General features: G+C 33.0%; 1 protein-coding gene across 1 annotated transcript; it reads left to right on the top strand.

The window, feature by feature from the left end:
- Positions 1-17,384: 17,384 nt before the first annotated feature.
- Positions 17,385-19,423, top strand: LOC105775270 (patatin-like protein 1). The gene is made up of 6 exons (XM_052622757.1): positions 17,385-17,635; positions 17,751-17,932; positions 18,018-18,213; positions 18,307-18,468; positions 18,579-18,881; positions 19,034-19,423. The coding sequence occupies exons 1-6, from the start codon at positions 17,522-17,524 to the stop codon at positions 19,259-19,261; spliced, it is 1,185 nt and encodes a 394-aa protein (XP_052478717.1). The 5' UTR covers positions 17,385-17,521; the 3' UTR covers positions 19,262-19,423.
- Positions 19,424-20,888: the final 1,465 nt, after the last annotated feature.

Here is a 20,888-nt window from a genome sequence, read left to right as displayed (position 1 = left end):
TGTGATGAATTATAAGTTTGAGTGTGTGAATAGAGCTTGGTTATTAATTATTATTTTTTGGGGGAAAGAAAAGTAACCCTTTGGTGTGAAAAAAAAAAAAAACAAAATCCAAACAGCAAGAAGATAGAGGATACGGATAACTAAACCCGATCAAGTAGGTTCACCTCATGTGCCCGAACCTATCATCTGCAATTTCTAACCATACTGACATCTGGCACAGACAAAGCATTCTCATTAAAAGTCATCTCATTTCATGTGGTTTGCATATAAATATCAAATAAAAGGTGAGACAAAGCAAAAATAACAAGTAAACAATCCAACTCAACAATTACATTGTCGAAGGCCAACTATTTTAATCATGACAAGACCACCCTGACGGCAAAAGCTTTAATGATGCAAGGATTAAAACGAACATAAATAAAACCAAAGTTTCTTTTAAACACACGGCCCATACATTTAAGGTATTCAAATTATATATAACCATGTAATATTTTAATGGAAAAGTTAACGATATTAACTATTTGGACTAATTAATAATATTATATGTTGATTATGACTCCTATTTCAGTCAAATTTGAGAAATAATCTTTCGGTTAGACTCTGTTTATTTGTTTCAATCAAACTCTAATTAGTCTAGATTATTTTATTATTATTTGACCTATGAATTTAGTTTATAAATATGCTCCTTTACAACATTAGAAAATACACCCATTTGAGATTAGAACTCATAACACATTTAGAGAATTTTGTGTTTACATTTTGAGGGTTCTTTGTTTTCAGGTTTTCGGGGTTTAGTTTTTAACTCCATCTCTTGTACTCTTCGTTCTTTTGCAATTATAGTAAAATTATCTTTAACCGTGATTTTTATCCTCTTTGGAGGGATTTTTCCACGTTAAATTTGTGAGTTCAATTTCTCAATTTATTCCACTATTTTTTTACTTGTTGCTTAATCGGGTCGATCCCCAACAAGTGGTATCACAGCTAGTTTAATTTTCATAGATCAACCCATTCAGAGATGACAGCAACAAGGTTTAAAATTGAGAAGTTCGATGGTGAGACAAATTTCAATCTGTGGCAAGTTCGGAAGATGGCAATTCTAGTTCAAACCGGCTTGAAAAAGGTTGTTACTGAGAAAAAGCCTGAGAATCTAAATCAAACAGAATGAGAAGAGCTTGATGAAAAGGCCTTGTCTGAAATCCAGTTGTGCCTCGCGAATACGGTATTGCAGGAGGTATTGATGGGGAAGACCTCATCCGCATTGTGGAAAAGGTTAGAAACTCTTTATGCGACTAAGTCTCTGGCTAACCATTTAGTGTTGAAACAACGTCTATTTATGTTTCGCATGAACGAAGGTGAGCTTCTTAGAGATCACATCAGTCAATTCATTAATCTTTTAAATAATTTAAAGAATGCGGAGGTTCATGTTGATGATGAAAATCAGGCTACGCTATTATTGTGCTCTTTACCCCATTCATACAAGTCTTTCAGGGAGACCCTGATTTATGGCAGAGACAAATTCTCGTTCGAAGATTTGAAGGGTCATTTGTTAAGTAGAGACAAACTCGACAATAAGTTTGGTTTGGATAGCAAGGTAGATAGGCAAGCTTCCGTTTTGGTAGCATCAAAGTAAAGAGACAAAAAGTGTTGATATTGTAAAAAGTTAGGTTACGTCAAAGCAGATTGTTATAAACTGCAAAATAAAATAGCAGCTAAGAGTAACGAGGAAGATGTAGCTGGTGCTAATTTGGCCGATGAAAGCGGTGATGATTTCTTGTTAGTGTCAACGAGCTATAACTTCAAGCTCATGTCCGAGTGGATCCTAGATTCGGTATGTTCTTTCCACATGTGTCTCAATAGAGAATGGTTCTCCACATACAGTTCAATTGAAGGTGGAGTTGTGTGCATGGGAAACGATTCATCTAGTAAGGTAATTGGTATTGGTACTGTTAAAATTAGGATACACGATGGGACGATTAGGACACTCTCAAATGTCAGGTATGTACTTGATTTACAAAAGAATCTCATCTCCTTGAGTATTTTAGACTTGAAAGGATGCAGAATCAACATCGAGTCAAACGACATTAAAGTATCTCGTGGAACTCTCGTATTGTTAAAAGATAAAAGAACTGTCAGTCTTTATATTCTGGAAGGTTCTATAGTGACCGGTGAAATCGGACGTCCCTCGTCCATTACGGAGTTGAAGTCAACTCGTTTGGAGCGGAGGCAACTTGGTCATAAGAGGAAAAAATGTATGACTATTTCGTTGAAGAGAGGTTCTCTTTTGGATGCAGGTTTTGAAAAGTTAGGGCACTGTGTTCGTGAAAATTAGACTCGGGTTAGTTTTAATTTGGCAGTGTACAAGTCGAAGGCTAGAAGTGTTCTAGTTTCTAAGCACAAATTCGACTTAATTAATTCCCTACATAGTTCAAGATAGGCCCGTGGTGGGCTTTGACAAAGATGGCATTGTGGAAATATGAGTCAATGTGGAGATTTGTTGAGTATGACTCCTATTTCAGTCAAATTTGAGAAATAATCTTTCAGTTAGACTCTGTTTATTTGTTTCAATCAAACTCTGATTAGTCAAGATTATTTTATTATTATTTGACCTATGAATTTAACCTATAAATAGACTCTTTTACAACCTTAGAAAATACACCCATTAGAGATTAGAACTCATAACACATTTAGAGAATTTTGTGTTTACGTTTTGAGGGTTGTTTATTTTTAGGTTTTCGGGGTTTAATTTTTATTTCCATCTTTTGTACTCTTCGTTCTTTTGCCATTATAGTAAAATTATCTTTACCCGTGATTTTTTATTCTCTTTGGAGGGGTTTTCCACGTTAAATTTGTGTGCTCAATTTCTCAATTTATTCTACTATTTTTTACTTGTTACTTAATCGGTCGATCCTAACATTATAAAAATATAAAAACTCAAACTACGTTAAAAATGAAATTACAACAATTAATTCTCAAATTTAAATATAATAGAACAACTAAAATCAAATTTTAATATTTTTAAATGAAAAAAAGCATCATGGAGGAAGACTTTTATATAAAGTTATATAGATATAAATTAGTATTTCATATCATGTTTTTGTTTTCAAACTTTTTATATCATGCATTCTAATGCCCATCTTATGACATCCAGGTTAAAAGAGATATATTGAACAAGTATGGTCGCCCCCTATTAGGATGTACTATTAAATCTAAATTGAGGTTACCCTCTAAAAACTACGATAGAGCAGTTTATAAATGTCTATGTGGCAAATTTAATTTTACCAAAGATGATAAGAATGTGAACTCCCAACCATTTATGCGCTAGAAAGACCGTTTCTTATTTTGTGCCGAAGTAATCTATAAAGCACAGGTTGAAACAGGTGGTGAAATCAAAAGGCATTACTTGAATGTTACTGTAGATACATGTGAAGGAATAATAAAAAAAAGACCGTATGTGCCAAAGAATTGAGAGTTCCTATCATAATGCATAACTACTTAATAGGTAGGTTCAGTGCAAATATTAGCTTGGCTCATTATTTTCGAGATAATGGTCAATTTATTCACATCCATAGCGCATGCACACAATTATTAATAGACAGAAAAATTATGAAATGCACTTTTGTGTATTAACTAAAGTTCTATGTGTAAAACCCAAATTCTGCCCGGGCCCATTAAAACCAAACTAAAATAAACCAATAAAAAATAATAAAATAGCAGTCCATATAAAAGTTCATTTACACGACCCAAATATCCATTAACCCAAATAGCCCAATACCTAGCCCAATTACATTGAAGCCCGAAAAAATAGTTTTCAGAAACCCCTAGGGTTTCTGGAACAATCCAGGCACCGCTCCTGCCCTCCGCATGCACCAGCCTCTCGCCCTAGTCGCACGTGCGCCTCCACTCCAGGCTGGCCGAACCTGCAATAAACGCAAACAATAACAGCAAAAAAAGAAGCAACACTGACAGCAAATGAACAAGTAACAGAATAACAGAAAATAGGATTATTTTGTATTCTTTTTTTATTATTTATTTCTTTATTTCGGCTATATAAGGCCGATTGCAAATTTGTAAAAGGGATGGAGAAATCAAAAAAAGAAGCACTTCGTATTAACAAGCAGAGAAAATAAAAAAAAAAGGAGATTCAAGGTAGATATTCAGTTTTTTTCCCCTCTTCTTCTTTGCTGCGATTCATTTTTAAAAAATAATATAGTAAGCAATAGAAAAAAAGAAGATTTACCTGTTGGCTTTGCGACGCCCTGCCTTCGAATCCGCTACAAAGAGAGCCAAAAAGCCTTTTGTGGTGCGGCTCCGACCACCGTTTACGGTGGAATTGTGGCGGAGGCGCGGCGGCCCGAAGTAGGGTTTCAAAACCCTGGCAGAGAAAAAAGAAGAAGCCATTCTTTTATTTTTTGAAACATAGGCTGCCAATATTTTTTTAAAAGAAATTTTTGTTTAAATAATAATACAATACGACGCCGTTTTGAGCTAGGGTTCCTAGTGTGAAAACGACGCCGTTTAGCGGCCATTGACCCGATTGCCCGACCCGTTGGTCCCAGATCTACGTGTTTTATTGCGCATGGTGAATTTGCGCTAATAGCCCCATGCTTTTATAACGTTTTCAAATCGATCATTTTATTTCATTTAAATTTAGCCACGCATTTTATGTTTCATTCCAATATGGTCCGTGCAAAGATGTTGCGTTTTGAGGGAAAGGGAATATTTCCCATTTGGCCCCCATGTTATCCGCACATCATGCTTTGGTCCTTTATTTTACTTTTATTTTCGTTTTTTCTTTCTAATTTTGTTTTAAATCCATTTTAATCCTTATTAGATTGATTTAATTTGCTCATTTTTAATTTATTTAAGTATTTATTATTCCACTATTTTTTTATATGTTTAATTTTTTAAATCTAACCTTATTTTAATATTTATGCTTAATATTATTTTAAATCCATTATTAATATTGTTTAAATTTATCGTACATTATTATTTAAAGTTTTTTCATATATTTTAAGTTTTCATGCATTATTATTCAAATTCATCATGCATTATTTTATATATTTTATGTAAATTCAATATTATAAGTATACAATTTATATTAAACTATTTTTATTATATGCATATACATACATAATATATTATTGATTTCATATTATTATTATTTACCTATTTCCATATATTTTTTTATTTCTTTTAAAAATCCTATTTTATTATATTTTACTTATTTCAACTCTTTACATATATCTTTATATATATAATATTATCTATTTGGAATTTTTCATTCCATATGTATTATTTATTCAGATTAATATATATTATTTTGTATATTACATATTTTGATTTTGTATACAATATTTACTTTGAAATTCATTTGGATATTATCATTTCACATAGTATTTATTTTTATCTTCATTTTTGATCTATTTCAAACTCGTATATATATTTATTGATTATTTGTCGTTTACTAGTGTACATTTTGGTTTACGAATTATCACTTCTCGTTGCACATTATCATTTCCGTTGCGCTTTATTTGCTCAAGAAGTTACGTTTAATATGATTTTAGTTTTGAAATCGTTTTTATTCAAAAGCTTCCAAGGTAGTGTAACACTTGGTATTTGGGATTTTCAAAAAGATTGTACCCTAACTTACGGGGTCTCAATTTTTCGATAATTTCAAATATACGAACCTTTTTTTTTAAAAAAGCACACATTTACTGAAAAATTATCTCGGGAATCAGAAAAAGACCGTGTTCCAACTTATGGGATATGATTTCTTCTCTGAAACCGATATGATCAAAATTTCTAAAAATAAATTTTTTGGTGTTTATTCTCGTTTCGGGATTTAAGATATTGTGTCCTAACTCACGTGATATAATTCTTTTTCTCGATTAATGAGAATAGCACCCTTCCTTAAATTTTTAAGTAATTTTAAAAGGATTATATTTTTAAATTTCTTTTTGAATTTTCAATTTTTCGACATTAAGAGATTAATTAATTGATTAGGTACCAATTTTTGGCATGACGAGGGTGCTAATCCTTCCTCCCATGTAACTGACTCCCGGACCCGTTTTTCTTGAATTCCGTAGACCAAAGTTATTGTTTTAATAAAATCAAAATGTTTTATCAAAACAATTGAATTGCAAGGTGATTCGATCACACCTCAAAAAATGTCGGTGGTGACTCCCATTTTTTATCTTCAATAAAAAGTCGACTCTATTTTTTTGTTTTAAAAAAGTGGTTTCGACAGCTTGGCAACTCCGTTGGGGACTGATTTTAAGAGTCGAGCCACAAATTGATTATTTTCTGTCTTTTTGTTGAAAGTTGAAAATTAGATTTAAATTTACGATCCTTTCATTGCATTTCTATGGTTCGCATTATTGTGGTATGTTTGCTTTATTGGTTCGAGTTCGTAATCACTTCATATTGCACTACATAACCGTTCGGTTACACCCTCTTAAGTGGGACTGAGAAACTAGTCATTCGTAAGGTGTTCACCTCCGTATAGGATAGTGGATTGCTTTCGGGATACATCCGTACCTATGCCTTCGTGAAATTTTCATCTCCGTATAGTCATAGAGAAATGTATTCCCTTGAATTGAACTCAGTCTGTATGAACCTCTAATGGGTGAGGATCGAGGAATCTGCTGGTTCAGGTACTCTTTCTTTAGAGCCGAACCGCATGTAGTAAGCCTTAAGAACCTACACTAGGTAGAACCACTTTGCACCTTTAGTGGTCGACTGGGTAGATACCTTATTTGTGATTTCTTGATTTTGGTCATAAATGTACTAACTTGCTTTGTTTTTTATTGTGTTTGCTTGACATGCTCATCATATGCATAAAAAAGGTGTTAATTCGCATTCGATTACTAAATAGAGAGCTTGTCATAGAGAATGAATTTCTTGATAAAATAGAGGACAATGCAGTCGTCCGAATATGGTCCGAGAAAATGTAACAAAGGAATGATGATAATCTTATGAATGAGTACACGACTCTACTTTGTTGCTCGAGGAGTCAAGCTAATAAAGATTATTCAAGAGCCGCCAACATTCCAACTTTCTTAAAGAAGCTAACAAGCATCACAAAGATGGGTGAACGATGAGTGGTAACTCAGATCAAGTAAAAAGGAGGCATCCCTTGGAAGAGTTCATGATATTTTATCTTAGCATATAGATATGAAGAAAATTATCGATGTTTTCTCCTAGAGTATGAGGGCGAGGCCGTGCATGTATCTGTTTTATGTAAAGAAATTTGTTTTCTAGTAATTTGTTCTAAATGGAATTGAATCGGAATCAACACATTTTTGCATTCATTTCATGCATTTGCATTACATTACATTACATCATATGCATTAAAGTCTACCAAAATAGCCTAATTCTTTAAAATTATTTCAGTTAATCTGGAAACCAACAATAACCTACCAACCAAATACTGTTACGGTACCCGAGCAAAAACAAAAGACACGGACCAAAGATTGGAAAGACTTGAACAATTCCAAAGGGAGATACAAGACTAACTGCAGGCACAGATGCAAGAGCAACTAGCTAGGATCCAACAAGGCATGATGGACAATAAAGAGATGGAGTTCTGTGAAAAAGTTAAAAAAGAGGGAAGTATATACACGTCAGAATCAACGACCGAGGTTCTAAAAGTCAACTATCCTGTGCTCATCATTTCGCGACCTAAAAATAATGAAGCTGGAGCATAGGTGACACCAAAGATCATAATTCAGAAACCTGTAATTTTTGCTTATAAGGATAGCAAGAGGGTTCCCTAGAATTATGATTGTAATGTGACAATCCCGAGAATGGTGGGTTTTGTAACACCCCTTACCCGTATTCCTTAATGGAACATAGTATGAGGTATTACTATTTTTTTTAAAATTTTGACAGCATTTCTGCTTGTTTTTACATACAACCCCCTGTAAGTTTTCAATCACACTTTCAAACAAATCTAATAATCCAACCAAAAACAGTTGTATGACCAAACACAATTTATTTAATAATGAATACCAACATTTTAAACCGAAACATATATATATTAGTTTACGCCATGATACATAAAGTCGTCTATACATGCCATGTTTCCAAAATATGAGTTGCAAAATACCCAAGCGTTGATGATAGTGTGGATGATTATCTGACTTCGTCCAAATTCCGAGCTGGCTGATGTCACTATAATCAAGGGAAAATAAAAACGAGTAAGCATATAGCTTAGTAAGTAAACATATGACAAATAAATAAAGTTCCCACATGATTTCATAGCAACATAATTTTAGTCACACATAAATTTCAAGGTTCGTTTAATTTCCAGTAAACTGTCTTTCTGCGTCACAGATGCTAATTTATTTTTATCTGGGGGTACAGGACTCCAAATTAAGTTCCGTAAATTTTCCCCAAAACTAGACTCATATATATTTCCATCATAAAATTTTCAGAATTTTTAATTTATCAAATTAGTACAGTTTATTCTTTAAATATTCCCCTGTTTCACTGCCTGACGGTTCTGATCTCCCTTTACTAAAATTTACTTAACTCTCTGTAAAAAATTCAAACAATTGTCTCGTTTGTTTCTATTAAAAATAGACTCAATAAGGAATCCAGGAATATAAATGTTAGGCCATAATTATTTTTGTACAATATTTGGTGATTTTACAAAGTTGGAACAGGGAATTTCGAAATCAATCCAGCCCTGTCTCAAATAAATTCAAATATCCCCAAATATACAACTCTTTTGCTTGCTCTATTTCTTTCATATGAAAATAGACTCACTCAGATTTAATTTCATATATTATTCAACCTCCAATTCATTTTCCACCATTTATGGTGATTTTTCAAAGTTGCCCAACTGCTGTTGTTCAAAACAGTTTTATATTTAATTTGCTCTTTTGTAGTTTTTGATACTTCCTCCCATCTTACCCATGGGTTGATTAAGTATCAAACCCAATATTCCTCCCATAAACTTGTCCACCATAGTTATAAATATTCACCTTCCCAATTTACTCGTTGAACACTCGGAATGTTAACCGTTATCGGTGGATTCAGCACTTAGCAACCACCAATGAATCGGGGAATCAGCACTTAGCAACCCCTTTCACATTTAAGTTACGGTGGGTTCAGCACTTAACAACCACCAATGATTCGGGGAATCAGCACTTAGCAACCCCTCGGGGGAATCAGCACTTAGCAACCCCCTTCACATTTAAGATACGGTGGAATCAACACTTAGCAACCACCAATGAATTGGGGAATCAGCACTTAGCAACCCCTTTCACATTCAAAGATATGGTGGAATCAACACTTAACAACCACCAATGATTCGGGGAATCAACACTTAGCAACCCCTTGGGGGAATCAGCACTTAGCAACCCCCTTTTTATTCAATGTAATCCGGCCTATTCCGAGTGTTCAACCGGAAACCGTGTTTTTCAACACTTTACCACCTTTCCCCACTTAGCCGCATTTTTAGTATCCTTGCCAAATATTTATTCTATGTTCAAATAAATCTCAACACATATCAAATAATATCAAAATAATGCATTATTTCACATGTTTACTTACCTCGGTGCAAAATATCGTAATTTTGCAATTTACTCCACTACTTTCTCTTTTCCCTGTTTGAGGTAGTCTTCTCGTCTTTCTTGATCTATAATAGCAAATTTAACTCATTTAACGTTCACATTTATTAAAATAATCCACCACCAAACTTTTTGAAAAATTACAATTTTGCCCCCAAACTTTTGCATAATTACACTTTTGTCCCCAAGCTCGAAAATTAAACTTCATCTCTTATTCTTATGTTTTATGACATGCTGAAAATTTTTCCCTTCTATGGCAACATCAAATTCCCACTCTAACACACACTTTTGAACATTAGGTATTTTTTTACCGATTATGTCTATTTACCCGTTTTCGCTTAAAATCGCTTAGCAAAAGTTGTTTAACATAATTTCTAGCTTCATATTCTACCATAAAACAGCAAAATAAACACATTTCACCTATGGGTATTTTTCCAAATATGAACCCTAACACGAAATATTGCTAGAATAAGCTAAACAGAGCTACGAGGATTTCAAAAATGCAAAGAATATTAAAAACGGGGCTAGGATGCACTTACTATGAGCTTGAGAAAGCAAAGAAACCCTAGCTATGGTGTCTTCCAAATTTTTGCAGCAACTTAATGAAGATGGACACCATTTTTCCATCTTTTTCCCATTTTAATTCTATTTATTTACTAATGACCAAAATGCCCCCCATTTAAAAAAATCTATTTCACCCATTTCTTATGTCTATTTTTGTCCATCAATTAACTAATGGTCTAATTACCACATAAGGACCCCCAATTTAGAATTTCATAACAATTTGACACTTCTAACATGTAGAACTCAACTTTTGCACTTTTTACAATTTAGTCCTTTTGACTAAATTGAGTGCCCAAACGTCGAAATTTTTGAACGAAATTTTTACAAAATTTTTCGGTAAAATTGTAGACCATAAAAATATAATAATAGTCATATTTTCCCTTGTCGGATTTGTGGTCCCGAAACCACTGTTCCGACTAGGCCCAGAATCAGGCTGTTACAAGTTTAGCCAGTGCTTTAAAAAAAGATCAAGATGCAGGTTCTCATACGCGTATTGGGAGACGCTACGATCCGTTATATGCCCGAACAAAACCTAAAAAAGGAAAATCCCTAACGGTAAAACAAAAGAAGGGAAAAGCAGTCAAACCTGAGCCGTTAATTAATGAGCCAGTGAAAGAGGAGGAAGCCAAGGAATTTATAAAGTTTTTGAAACACGGTGAGTATAGTGTTGTGGAACAGTTGCATAAATAACCAGCTCGCATATCTGTATTAGCTTTACTCTTGAGTTCGGAAGTACACCGAAGTGCATTGATGAAAGTGCTAAACGAGACATAAGTGGCCAATGATATTTCGGTCAATAAACTAGATCGGCTGGTTAATAACATAAGTGCTGATAACTTCATTTTCTTCAACGATGGCGAAATACCACCAGGGGGTATGAGATCCACTAAAGCTCTGCACATTACTACCAGGGGGTATGGATTTGCTATTCTTGGAATACTTTATTCTTTTCAAGATACGTGTTCCCAATCAATTCCCTTTTTATATCATCCTTGATAATTTATTCATTCCGAGCTATGCTCCAAATCAATTTTATTCTTATCCAGTGTAATAATCTTTTGCAAGCATGTTGGATTGGAATAATGATTAATGGACTAACAACACTTTCACAAAGAAAGTGCTAAATATTACTCTGGAAGTTTCTAAATAATACAAGAACCTGAAATAGGACTATTGTTTAAAACGCACCAGGTTTAAAGGTTTGAAATATATGAGAAGGAAAAGTCTAAATTAAGACTATCTCTTCAAATTTTGTTGTCAAAAATATTGATTGAACAAAACGACAAGACATCGTGTCGGTGATAAAGCTTTAATAAACAAACAAGCAATGATTGCCAAGCAATAAAAAGAAGTTATTCTTGGAGAAGGGAATTCTACATTTGTGCATAAACATCTGATCATGACACCCTAATAGTGGTGTAAATGACCAAAGTGATGGAAGAGGATTCACATCCTATGCTCTTGAATTGCAGTAGGAGAGGATGGAAAAAGTGTCAGATTTTATACCCTGGGTCTCAATAGCACAAGACTCGTGACCCAGAAGTACGGTTGAACCTTGAGGTTACAGTGGGGCAAACTGGTTGTGTGTTTCTTTGGGTCTTTTGTCGAAGGTACTAGCCGAACAAGAACACGTCAATGATGGAGCCTTAATAAACAACGAGCAATAACAACTCAAACATTAAGAGATCATTTTCATGACATTCTGCATTCATTCATACACATCTAGTTAGGAGATTTTGATTTCATTCCAATCATAACATCCTAATCACTAGGCATGAATAGGCCCATAAAATGGATTCTACAGGTCATGTTCCCTAGAGAATAGATCGGTGAAACCACAAATCCTATACCGTTGAAGTTGCAAGGGGATGGATTGAAGTCATTATAGCGAATCTTATTTCCCTGGTGTTGCAGTGGAACAGATTAAAGCTGAAGGCAGTGAATCTTATTTCCCTGGCGTTGCAGTGGAACAGATTAAAGTTGAAGGCAGCGAATCTTATTTCCCTGGCGTTGTAGTGGAATAGATTAAAGTTGAAGGTAGCGAATCTTATTTCCCTGGCGTTGCAGTGGAGCAGATTAAAGTTGAAGGTAGCGAATTTTATTTCTCTGGCGTTGCAGTGGAACAGATTAAAGCTGAAGGCAGCGAATCTTATTTCCCTGGCGTTGTAGTGGAGTAGATTAAAACTGAAGGCAACGAATCTTATTTCCCTGGCGTTGTAGTGGAACAGATTAAAGCTGAAGGCAGCGAATCTTATTTCCCTGACGTTACAGCGGAATAGATTAAAGCTACAAATTATGGCGGATCTTATCTTCCTAAAGTTGCAGTGGAGCAGATTGAAGCCACCAGCCTTATCTCCCTGAAGTTGCAGTGGAGGAGACTGAAGACAGCGAATCTTATTTCCCTCGCGTTGTAGTGGAACAGATTAAAGCTGAAGGCAGCTACAAATTATGGCGGATCTTATCTTCCTAAAGTTGTAGTGAAGCAGATTGAAGCCACCTATCCTATCTCCCTGAAATTGTAGTGGAGTTGATTAAAACGACAAATCCTATACATTTGAAGTTGCAATAGGTCGGATTAAATCTACCATAATAAGTCTTATTTTCCTGAAGTTGCAGTGGAACAGACTAAAACCACAAATCTCGTCCCCTTTGAAGTCGCGGCAGAGTAGATTGAAGCTACGAGTCGTATCTGAAGTTACAGTAGAGTGGATCGAAGCAACAAGACGCAGTGGGCTAGAATTAGGCTACTTGAAGAAGAGAAGCACTAAGAGAGGTCAAGACTCGGTGAGACCGGGCAAAATTTGTCTTTTTGAAGACTTTGTTCAATTCTCGTTACACGACAACGAGCAAAGAGGGTTAGTTGTAAAACCTAAATTCTGCCCGCGCCCATTAAAACCAAACTAAAATAAACCAATAAAAATAATAAAGTAGCAGTCCATATAAAAGTCCATTTACACGGCCCAAAAATCCATTAACCCAAATAGCCCAATACCCAGCCCAATTACATTGAAGCCCGAAAAAATAGTTTTCAGAAACCCCTAGGGTTCCTGGAATAATCCAGGTGCCGCTCCTGCCCTCCGCATGCACCAGCCTTTCGTCCCAGCCACACGTGCGCCTCCACTCCAGGCTGGCCGAACCTGCAACAAGCACAAACAATAACAGCAAAAAAAGAAGCTACAATGATAGTAAATGAACGAGTAACAGAATAATAGAAAATATGATTATTTTGTATTCTTTTTTATTATTTATGTCTTTATTTCGACTATATAAGGTCGATTGCAAATCTGTAAAAGGGATGGAGAAATCAAAAAAAGAAGCAGTTCGTATTAACAAGCAGAGAAAATAAAAAAAAAGGAGATTCAAGGTAGATATTCAGTTTTTTTCCTCTCTTCTTCTTTGTTGCGATTCATTTTTAAAAAACAATACAGTAAGCAATAGAAAAAAAGAAGATTTACCTATTGGCTTCGCGACGCCCTGCCTTCGGATCCGCTAGAAAAAGAGCCAAAAAGCCTTTTGTGGTGCGGCTCCGACCATCGTTCATGGTGGAATTGTGGCGAAGGCGTAGTGGCCTGAGAGAGGGTTTCAAAACCCTGGCAGAGAAAAAAGAAGGAGCCATTCTTTTTTTTTTGAAACATAGGCTGCTAATATTTTTTTTAAAGAAATTTTTGTTTAAATAATAATACAGTACGACGCCGTTTTGAGATAGGGTTCCTAGTGTCAAAACGACGCCGTTTAGCGGCCATTAACTTGATTTCCCGACCCATTGGTCCCAGATCCGCGTGTTTTATTCCGCATGGTGAATTTGCGCTAATAGCCCCATGCTTTTATAACGTTTTCAAATCGATCATTTTATTTCATTTAAATGTGGCCACGCATTTTATGTTTCATTCCAATATGGTCCGTGCAAAGATGTTGCGTTTTGAGGGAAAGGAAATATTTCCCATTTGGCCCCCATGTTATCCGCACATCATGCTTTGGTCCTTTATTTTATTTTTAATTTTGTTTTTTTCTTTCTAAATTTGTTTTAAATCCATTTTAATCCTTATTAGCTTGATTTAATTTGCTCATTTTAATTTATTTAAGTATTTATTATTCCATTATTTTTATATATTTAATTTTTAAATCTAACCTTATTTTAATATTTATGCTTAATATTATTTTAAATCCATTATTAATATTGTTTAAATTTATCGTACATTATTATTTAAAGTTTTGTTCATATATTTTTAGTTTTCATGTATTATTATTCAAATTCATGCATTATTTTATATATTTTTATCTAAATTCAATATTATATGTATACAATTTATATTAAACTATTTTATATACATACATATACATACATAATATATTATTGATTTCATATTATTATTTTTACCTATTTCCATATATATATATATATATATATATATTTCTTTTAAAAAATCCTATTTTTACATAATATAATTTATTATATTTTACTTATTTCAACTTTTTACATATATCTTTATATATATATAATATTATCTATTTGGAATTTTTCATTCCATATGTATTATTTATTTAGATTAATATATATTATTTTGTATATTACATATTTTGATTTTTTATACAATATTTACTTTGAAAATTCATTTTGATATTATCATTTCATATAGTATTTATTTTTATCTTCATTTTTATCTATTTCAAACTCGTATATATATTTATTTATTTCAATTTTTCATTCCATATGTATTATTTATTTAGATTAATATATATTATTTTGTATATTACATATTTTGATTTTTTATACAATATTTACTTTGAAATTCATTTTGATATTATCATTTCATATAGTATTTATTGATTATTTGTCGTTCACTAGTGTATATTTTGGTTTACGAATTATCACTTCTCGTTGTACATTATCATTTCCATCGCGCTTTATTTGCTCAAAAAGTTACGTTTAATATGGTTTTAGTTTTGAAATCGTTTTTATTCAAAAGCTTCCAAGGTAGTGTAACACTCGGTATTTGGGATTTTCGAAAAGATCGTACCCTAATTTACGGGGTCTTGATTCTTCGATAATTCCAAATATACGAACCTTTTTTTAAAAAAACACATATTTACTTAAAAATTATCTCGGGAATCAGAAAAAGACCGTGTTCCAGCTTACGGGATATGATTTCTTCTCTGAAACCGAGATGATCAAAATTTATAAAAATATTTTTTTGTGTGTATTTATTCTCATTTTGGGATTTAAGATATTGTGTCCTAATTCACGGGATATAATTCATTTTCTCGATTAACGAGAAGAGCACCCTTCCTTAAATTTTTAAGTGATTTTAAAAGGATTATATTTTTAAATTTCTTTCCGAATTTTCAATTTTTTGATATTAAGAGATTAATTAATTGATTAGGTACCAATTTTAGGCATGACGAGGGTGCTAATCCTTCCTCGCATGTAATTAACTCCGGAACCCGTTTTTCTTGAATTCCGTAGACCAAAGTTATTGTTTTAATAAAATCAAAATGTTTTATCAAAACAATTGAATTGCAAGGTGATCCGATCACACCTCAAAAAATATCGGTGGCGACTCCCGTTTTTTATCTTTAAAATAAAAGTCAACTCTATTTTTTTGTTTCAAAAAAGTGGTTTCGACTAGGGGTGAGCAAAACTCAATTCGACTCGAAAAAATCGAAAAAAAATTCGAATTTCGTGTTAAACGAATCGAGTTATTCGAGTTAATCGAGTTATTCGAATCAACTCAATTTTTTTTTCGAATTTCGAGTTTGAATCGAGTTGAGTTTTTGAATTCGAATAACTCGAATAATTCGAATATCAAACTATAATATTTTACATTTTTACCCTAAACTTCCAAACTTTTTTACTTTTCCCTCAAAACTTTTACTCCTTCCCACTTTCCCCCCAAAACTTTTACTCCCCTCCCCTCCCAACCCCCCAATCTACCCAAAATCCATTTCTCACCAAAATTTTACTCTTCCATTTACTTTTTCTCAAAATTTTACTCCCCAAAACCCTCAAAACCTTTTATTTTCCCCCAAAATTTTTACTCCCTCCCACTTTTCCCCTAAAACTTTTATTCTCTTCTCATCCCACCTCCCATCTACCCCAAACCCTCCCCCCTCCATTTTTTTTAATATTTTCCCTCCAAAATTTTACTCCCCCTATTTACTTTCCCTCAAACTTTTATTCCCCAAAACTTTTTATTTTCCCCCTAAACTTTTACTTCTCACCCTTTACTCTCAAATAAAAATTCAAAATTATCCAAAAAAAATCACTAAACATAAATAGTAATAATTTTATTTATATCTACTATTTATATTGTTAAATTAAATTTCACATTTTATATTATTTATATTATTGAATTGTTTAGTCATATTGAATATTTATATTAAAATTGAATTCTTAATTATGCCATAAAATATTCGTGTTAAAATTTTATATTAGTATCAATTTCACATTTTATTTTTAAAATAACTTTTATTAAAAAATCATATTTTTATATTTAATATATTTTTAATTCTAAAATACATAGTGACAAGAATCAAGATAATTGAAACAACTAAGCAAACAAATAAGCTAACCAGTATATAAAAAATTAATAAATAAATTATGAGGTGATGAAAGTTAATAAAAAATTGATTAAGGTGGACAAATTTTATTACGATGGGTGGCAATGGTTACAAGGACCCAATATTATTTTTTAAAATTTAACTCGAACAAATATATTCGATTCCATTCGATTCGATTCGAATTCCATCTCACTCGACTCGATTCGAGAAAACTTCAAATAAAGTTAGGATGATAAAATGAGATTCGAAAACTCGATTAACTCAAAAATTTTCGATTCGATTCGATCGAATGCTCACCCCTAGTTTCGACATTATGTATATCTGGTGGAGATTATATTCACAATAATATTTATTATATTTAATTAAGGGTTGCGGGATGGAATTATTGGGAGAATAATCCACCTAGCAAAATCAAATAAAAATTTAGATTTACAGCCAAACGAAAATAGAAAAATCAAATAAAAAACTGGAAAAAAACCCCAAAAATCACGGGTGGACTAAATAAATTAACCACAAAACGTGTGACATGTGAACGAATTTTATTTTATTTTACAATTAAACAGACGATTACAACACAATGATAATTTAAAACCTTCAACAGGCTTCATATAATAATAAGAAGAATAAGAGAATAAGAATAATAATAAGCTTCAACGAAGGTGAGGGGTTATTACCATGGGGTTCAACAATGGATGATGATGGTCTTCAATATTCATGCTTTTTCACACTAGAATTCCTTATAAATACGGTGTTTGATCCTCGGATGCTTCTCATAACTCAATCACGTATTTTAACTTCAATCTTTGGGTTGGGGTTAAAAAAAAATGGCTAGTCCTTTTGCGAAAAGGAAGATGACAACGGTGCTGAGTATTGATGGAGGTGGCATTCGAGGCATTATCCCATCCACTCTTCTTGCTTTCCTTGAAACCAAGCTTCAGGTTCTTCATGAATCTCTACTTAATTTTTTCACAAGAAATCATGTCTTCTATACTCATATGTCGGGAAAACACAAGCTAAAGTTTTGTTACATGTGGTTGAGTTATGTTTTGGTAGGAGTTGGATGGACCAAATGCAAGAATTGCAGATTATTTCGACCTCATTGCAGGCACAAGCACTGGTGGGTTGATAGCCACCACGCTTACTACTCCAAACCAACAGAGCAGGCCTTCGTTCGCTGCAAAAGATATCAGCAATTTCTATTTAGAGCATAGCCCCAAGATTTTCCCCCAGCATAGGTGAATTCTAATGGCAATATTGCTTCTCTTTTGTTACTAATTTCTTTATGCAGAATCAATTTTAACGTATTTGTTTATTCTTTAGTCGCTTTAATTTCCTGGCATCAATGGGGAATTCAATCAAAGCAACATTCTCGGGTCCCAAATATGATGGAAAGTACCTACGATCATTAACGAACCAATTATTACAAGACACTACACTCAAACAGACACTCACAAATGTGCTTATCCCAGCTTTCGATATCAAGCTTCTTCAGCCAGTCATCTTCTCAACCAACGATGTAGGTTTAGATTATTATGGAGCTTCCCCATTTCAATTTAAACAAGAATCCAACTTATGTTCTTACATTTTTCTTCTCTAGTTGTAATTACAGGCAAAGTCGGATGTTGCGAAGAATGCAAGGTTAGCTGATGTGTGCATGAGCACCTCCGCTGCTCCCACTTATCTTCCGGCACACTACTTTGAAACTAAAGATGCTGACGGTAAAACCCGCACATTTGATCTCATTGACGGCGGAGTTGCTGCAAATAATCCTGTCCGTACGATTTCTTCATTTCGGCTTGTTGGTTTATGTTGGACACATGCATGAGTGACACATTCTCAAAGAGATGAAATTTAAACAAAAAGTATTTAATATATTTGCAGACATTGCTAGCTATAAACCAGATTACCAAAGACATGTGGAAGGAAAAGAGTGAGATTGTGGGAAATGAGGCGATCGATTGCAGGAGGATGCTAGTGTTGTCACTGGGCGCTGGTGCAGCCAAGCATGAAGAGAAATACAATGCAGCAGCGGCATCCAAATGGGGTAGGATCGACTGGCTGTACAACGGTGGCAAAACTCCGATTATTGATGTGTTTTTCGACGCAAGCTCCGACATGGTTGATTTCCATACCGCTACTCTCTTCCACTCTTTTCAATCCGAGTGTAATTATCTTCGTATACAGGTACCAGGGTTCATTGGCCAAGTAGCTTCTTTAAACGTTATTTTTCAAACCTAATATCTTTATGGAAGCCCTCCATCTCAAATATTGAACAGACTTGAGGGAGTACCACAAGTGGTTATATAATATTTCTACTCATTTTGGTGGCAAAACAGGACGACACATTGACGGGGGATGCATCGTCGGTAGACATTGCAACTGAGAAAAATCTGAAAAATCTTGTGCAAATTGGGGCAAAGCTGTTAAAGAAACCAGTCTCAAGAGTGAATTGGGTGACCGGCAAGTATGAAGCTGTTGAAGGAGAGTCTTCCACCAATGAAGAAGCTCTTGTTGATTTTGCTAAGAAGCTTTCCCAAGAACGAAAGCTTAGGCTTGCTTCATAAATTTCAAACTTTTTTTAATGTAATGTTTCCTCTTATAAAGCTATTCAAACCATTTTCCTTTTAATGGGATGCACGGTTTTTATTTATTTTTATTGTAATTTTTTGGGTTAAATTATTATTTGGGGTTTGAATTTGGTAATAAATTCTACATTGGGTTTTAAACTTTTTTTCTAAGTTAAGTCTTGAACTTTATAATTATTTCTATATTGGAGTTTGAACTAAGCAATTATTCTCATATTGGACTTGAACTTTTTTTTTTTGTTTAAGTTATTAGTTCCTAAACTTGGTAATTATTTTCATATTAGGGCATGCACGAGGCAACCATTTCCACATTGAAGCTTAAATTTTAGGGGTTTCAAAGAAATATAATGAATTAACTTAGATAAAAAAAAAAGTTCATACCCCAATGTAAAAACAATTGTCAAATTTATGAGCCCCAAATATAGGGACAATTGCCAAGCTCATGGGTTAACTTGAGCCAAACAAATAGTTCAAGTCCAATGTAGGAGTAGTTGTCAAATTCAAACAATTTAACCCTAATTTTTTATTCAATTATTTATGTAGTCATATATTAAAATTAAAAAAATTAGAATTTTCATCATTTAAAAAATTATAAAAATAATAAACCTTAAAGAAAATTAAAAATAATAAAAATAAAATACATATATTGAAAAATACATACCGTTTACAATTTCTTGGGCCATTCTTGACTAATATTCTGGGTTTTTTACCAAAATAATTCAAAAAATAAAAATAAAAAAATTTCTAAAATAGTATAAATTTTTTTATTTACCAAAATGGTATAAAAAATAATGATTAAAAAAAGTCAAGAAGGAGGTGACACGCCAAAGGGCAGGCGGCACCAAAGGTGCCACTGCCACAAGCGGCACCAGCCCTTATATTGGGTTGGGGGGACCATTCGACTGGAGAGAAGAAAGAAGGAGAAGAAAGAAAAAGAAAGAAAAGGGAAGGAAAGGAGAAGAAAGGAAAAGAAAGAAAAGGAAAGGAGAAGAAGAGGGAGAGAAGGAAAAAGAAAGAAAAAAATAAGTAAAGATAATTTTTTGTATTATTTTAATTTTTTGTAATATTTATGTAAAAAATCTATGTTATGTACATTATATGTTTTTTATTATTTTATTTAGAATATATATTTTATGAAATTTATTTAGCATGAAAAACCCATGGTATGTACATTCTATGTTGATTAGATAACTTTTTATGAAATTTATTTAGCATGTTGTAATGAGTTTTTTAGAAAAATAGCATTAAAATAAAATAATAAAAATATATTTAAGAAAACATAAAATATGAAAAGAATGTAAAATAATAAAATACGAAAATAAAATATTTTTGAAAGTAATAAAATCCGGAAAAAATACGAACAAAGGGCGAAATAAGGGTTTTTACTAAATTAATGCATTTCAAACATAATGTACTAAAATAGCGTAAAATGATAAAATACTGAAAATAATATATTTTTGAAACAATGAGGCTTCGTAAAAAATACGAATAAATGGCGAAATAAGAGTTTTTACTAAATTTATTTAAAAACACACTAAATTAATACATTTCAAACATAATGTACTGAAATAATGTAAAATAATAAAATACAAAAATAATATATTTT

The sequence above is a fragment of the Gossypium raimondii genome, chromosome 10, assembly GCF_025698545.1.
Source record: "Gossypium raimondii isolate GPD5lz chromosome 10, ASM2569854v1, whole genome shotgun sequence".
Taxonomy (NCBI): Eukaryota; Viridiplantae; Streptophyta; class Magnoliopsida; order Malvales; family Malvaceae; genus Gossypium; species Gossypium raimondii.
Note: the sequence above shows the minus strand (reverse complement) of the source record. Positions and strands in the feature narration are given on the sequence as shown.

Bases quoted from the DNA above. Each gene is read 5' to 3' on its own strand.
- LOC105775270 (XM_052622757.1), top strand. From the start codon at position 17,522: ATGGCTAGTCCTTTTGCGAAAAGGAAGATGACAACGGTGCTGAGTATT. The intron at 17,636-17,750 runs GTTCTTCATGAA...ATGTTTTGGTAG, and splicing joins TCCTTGAAACCAAGCTTCAG to GAGTTGGATGGACCAAATGC. The intron at 17,933-18,017 runs GTGAATTCTAAT...TTTATTCTTTAG, and splicing joins AAGATTTTCCCCCAGCATAG to TCGCTTTAATTTCCTGGCAT.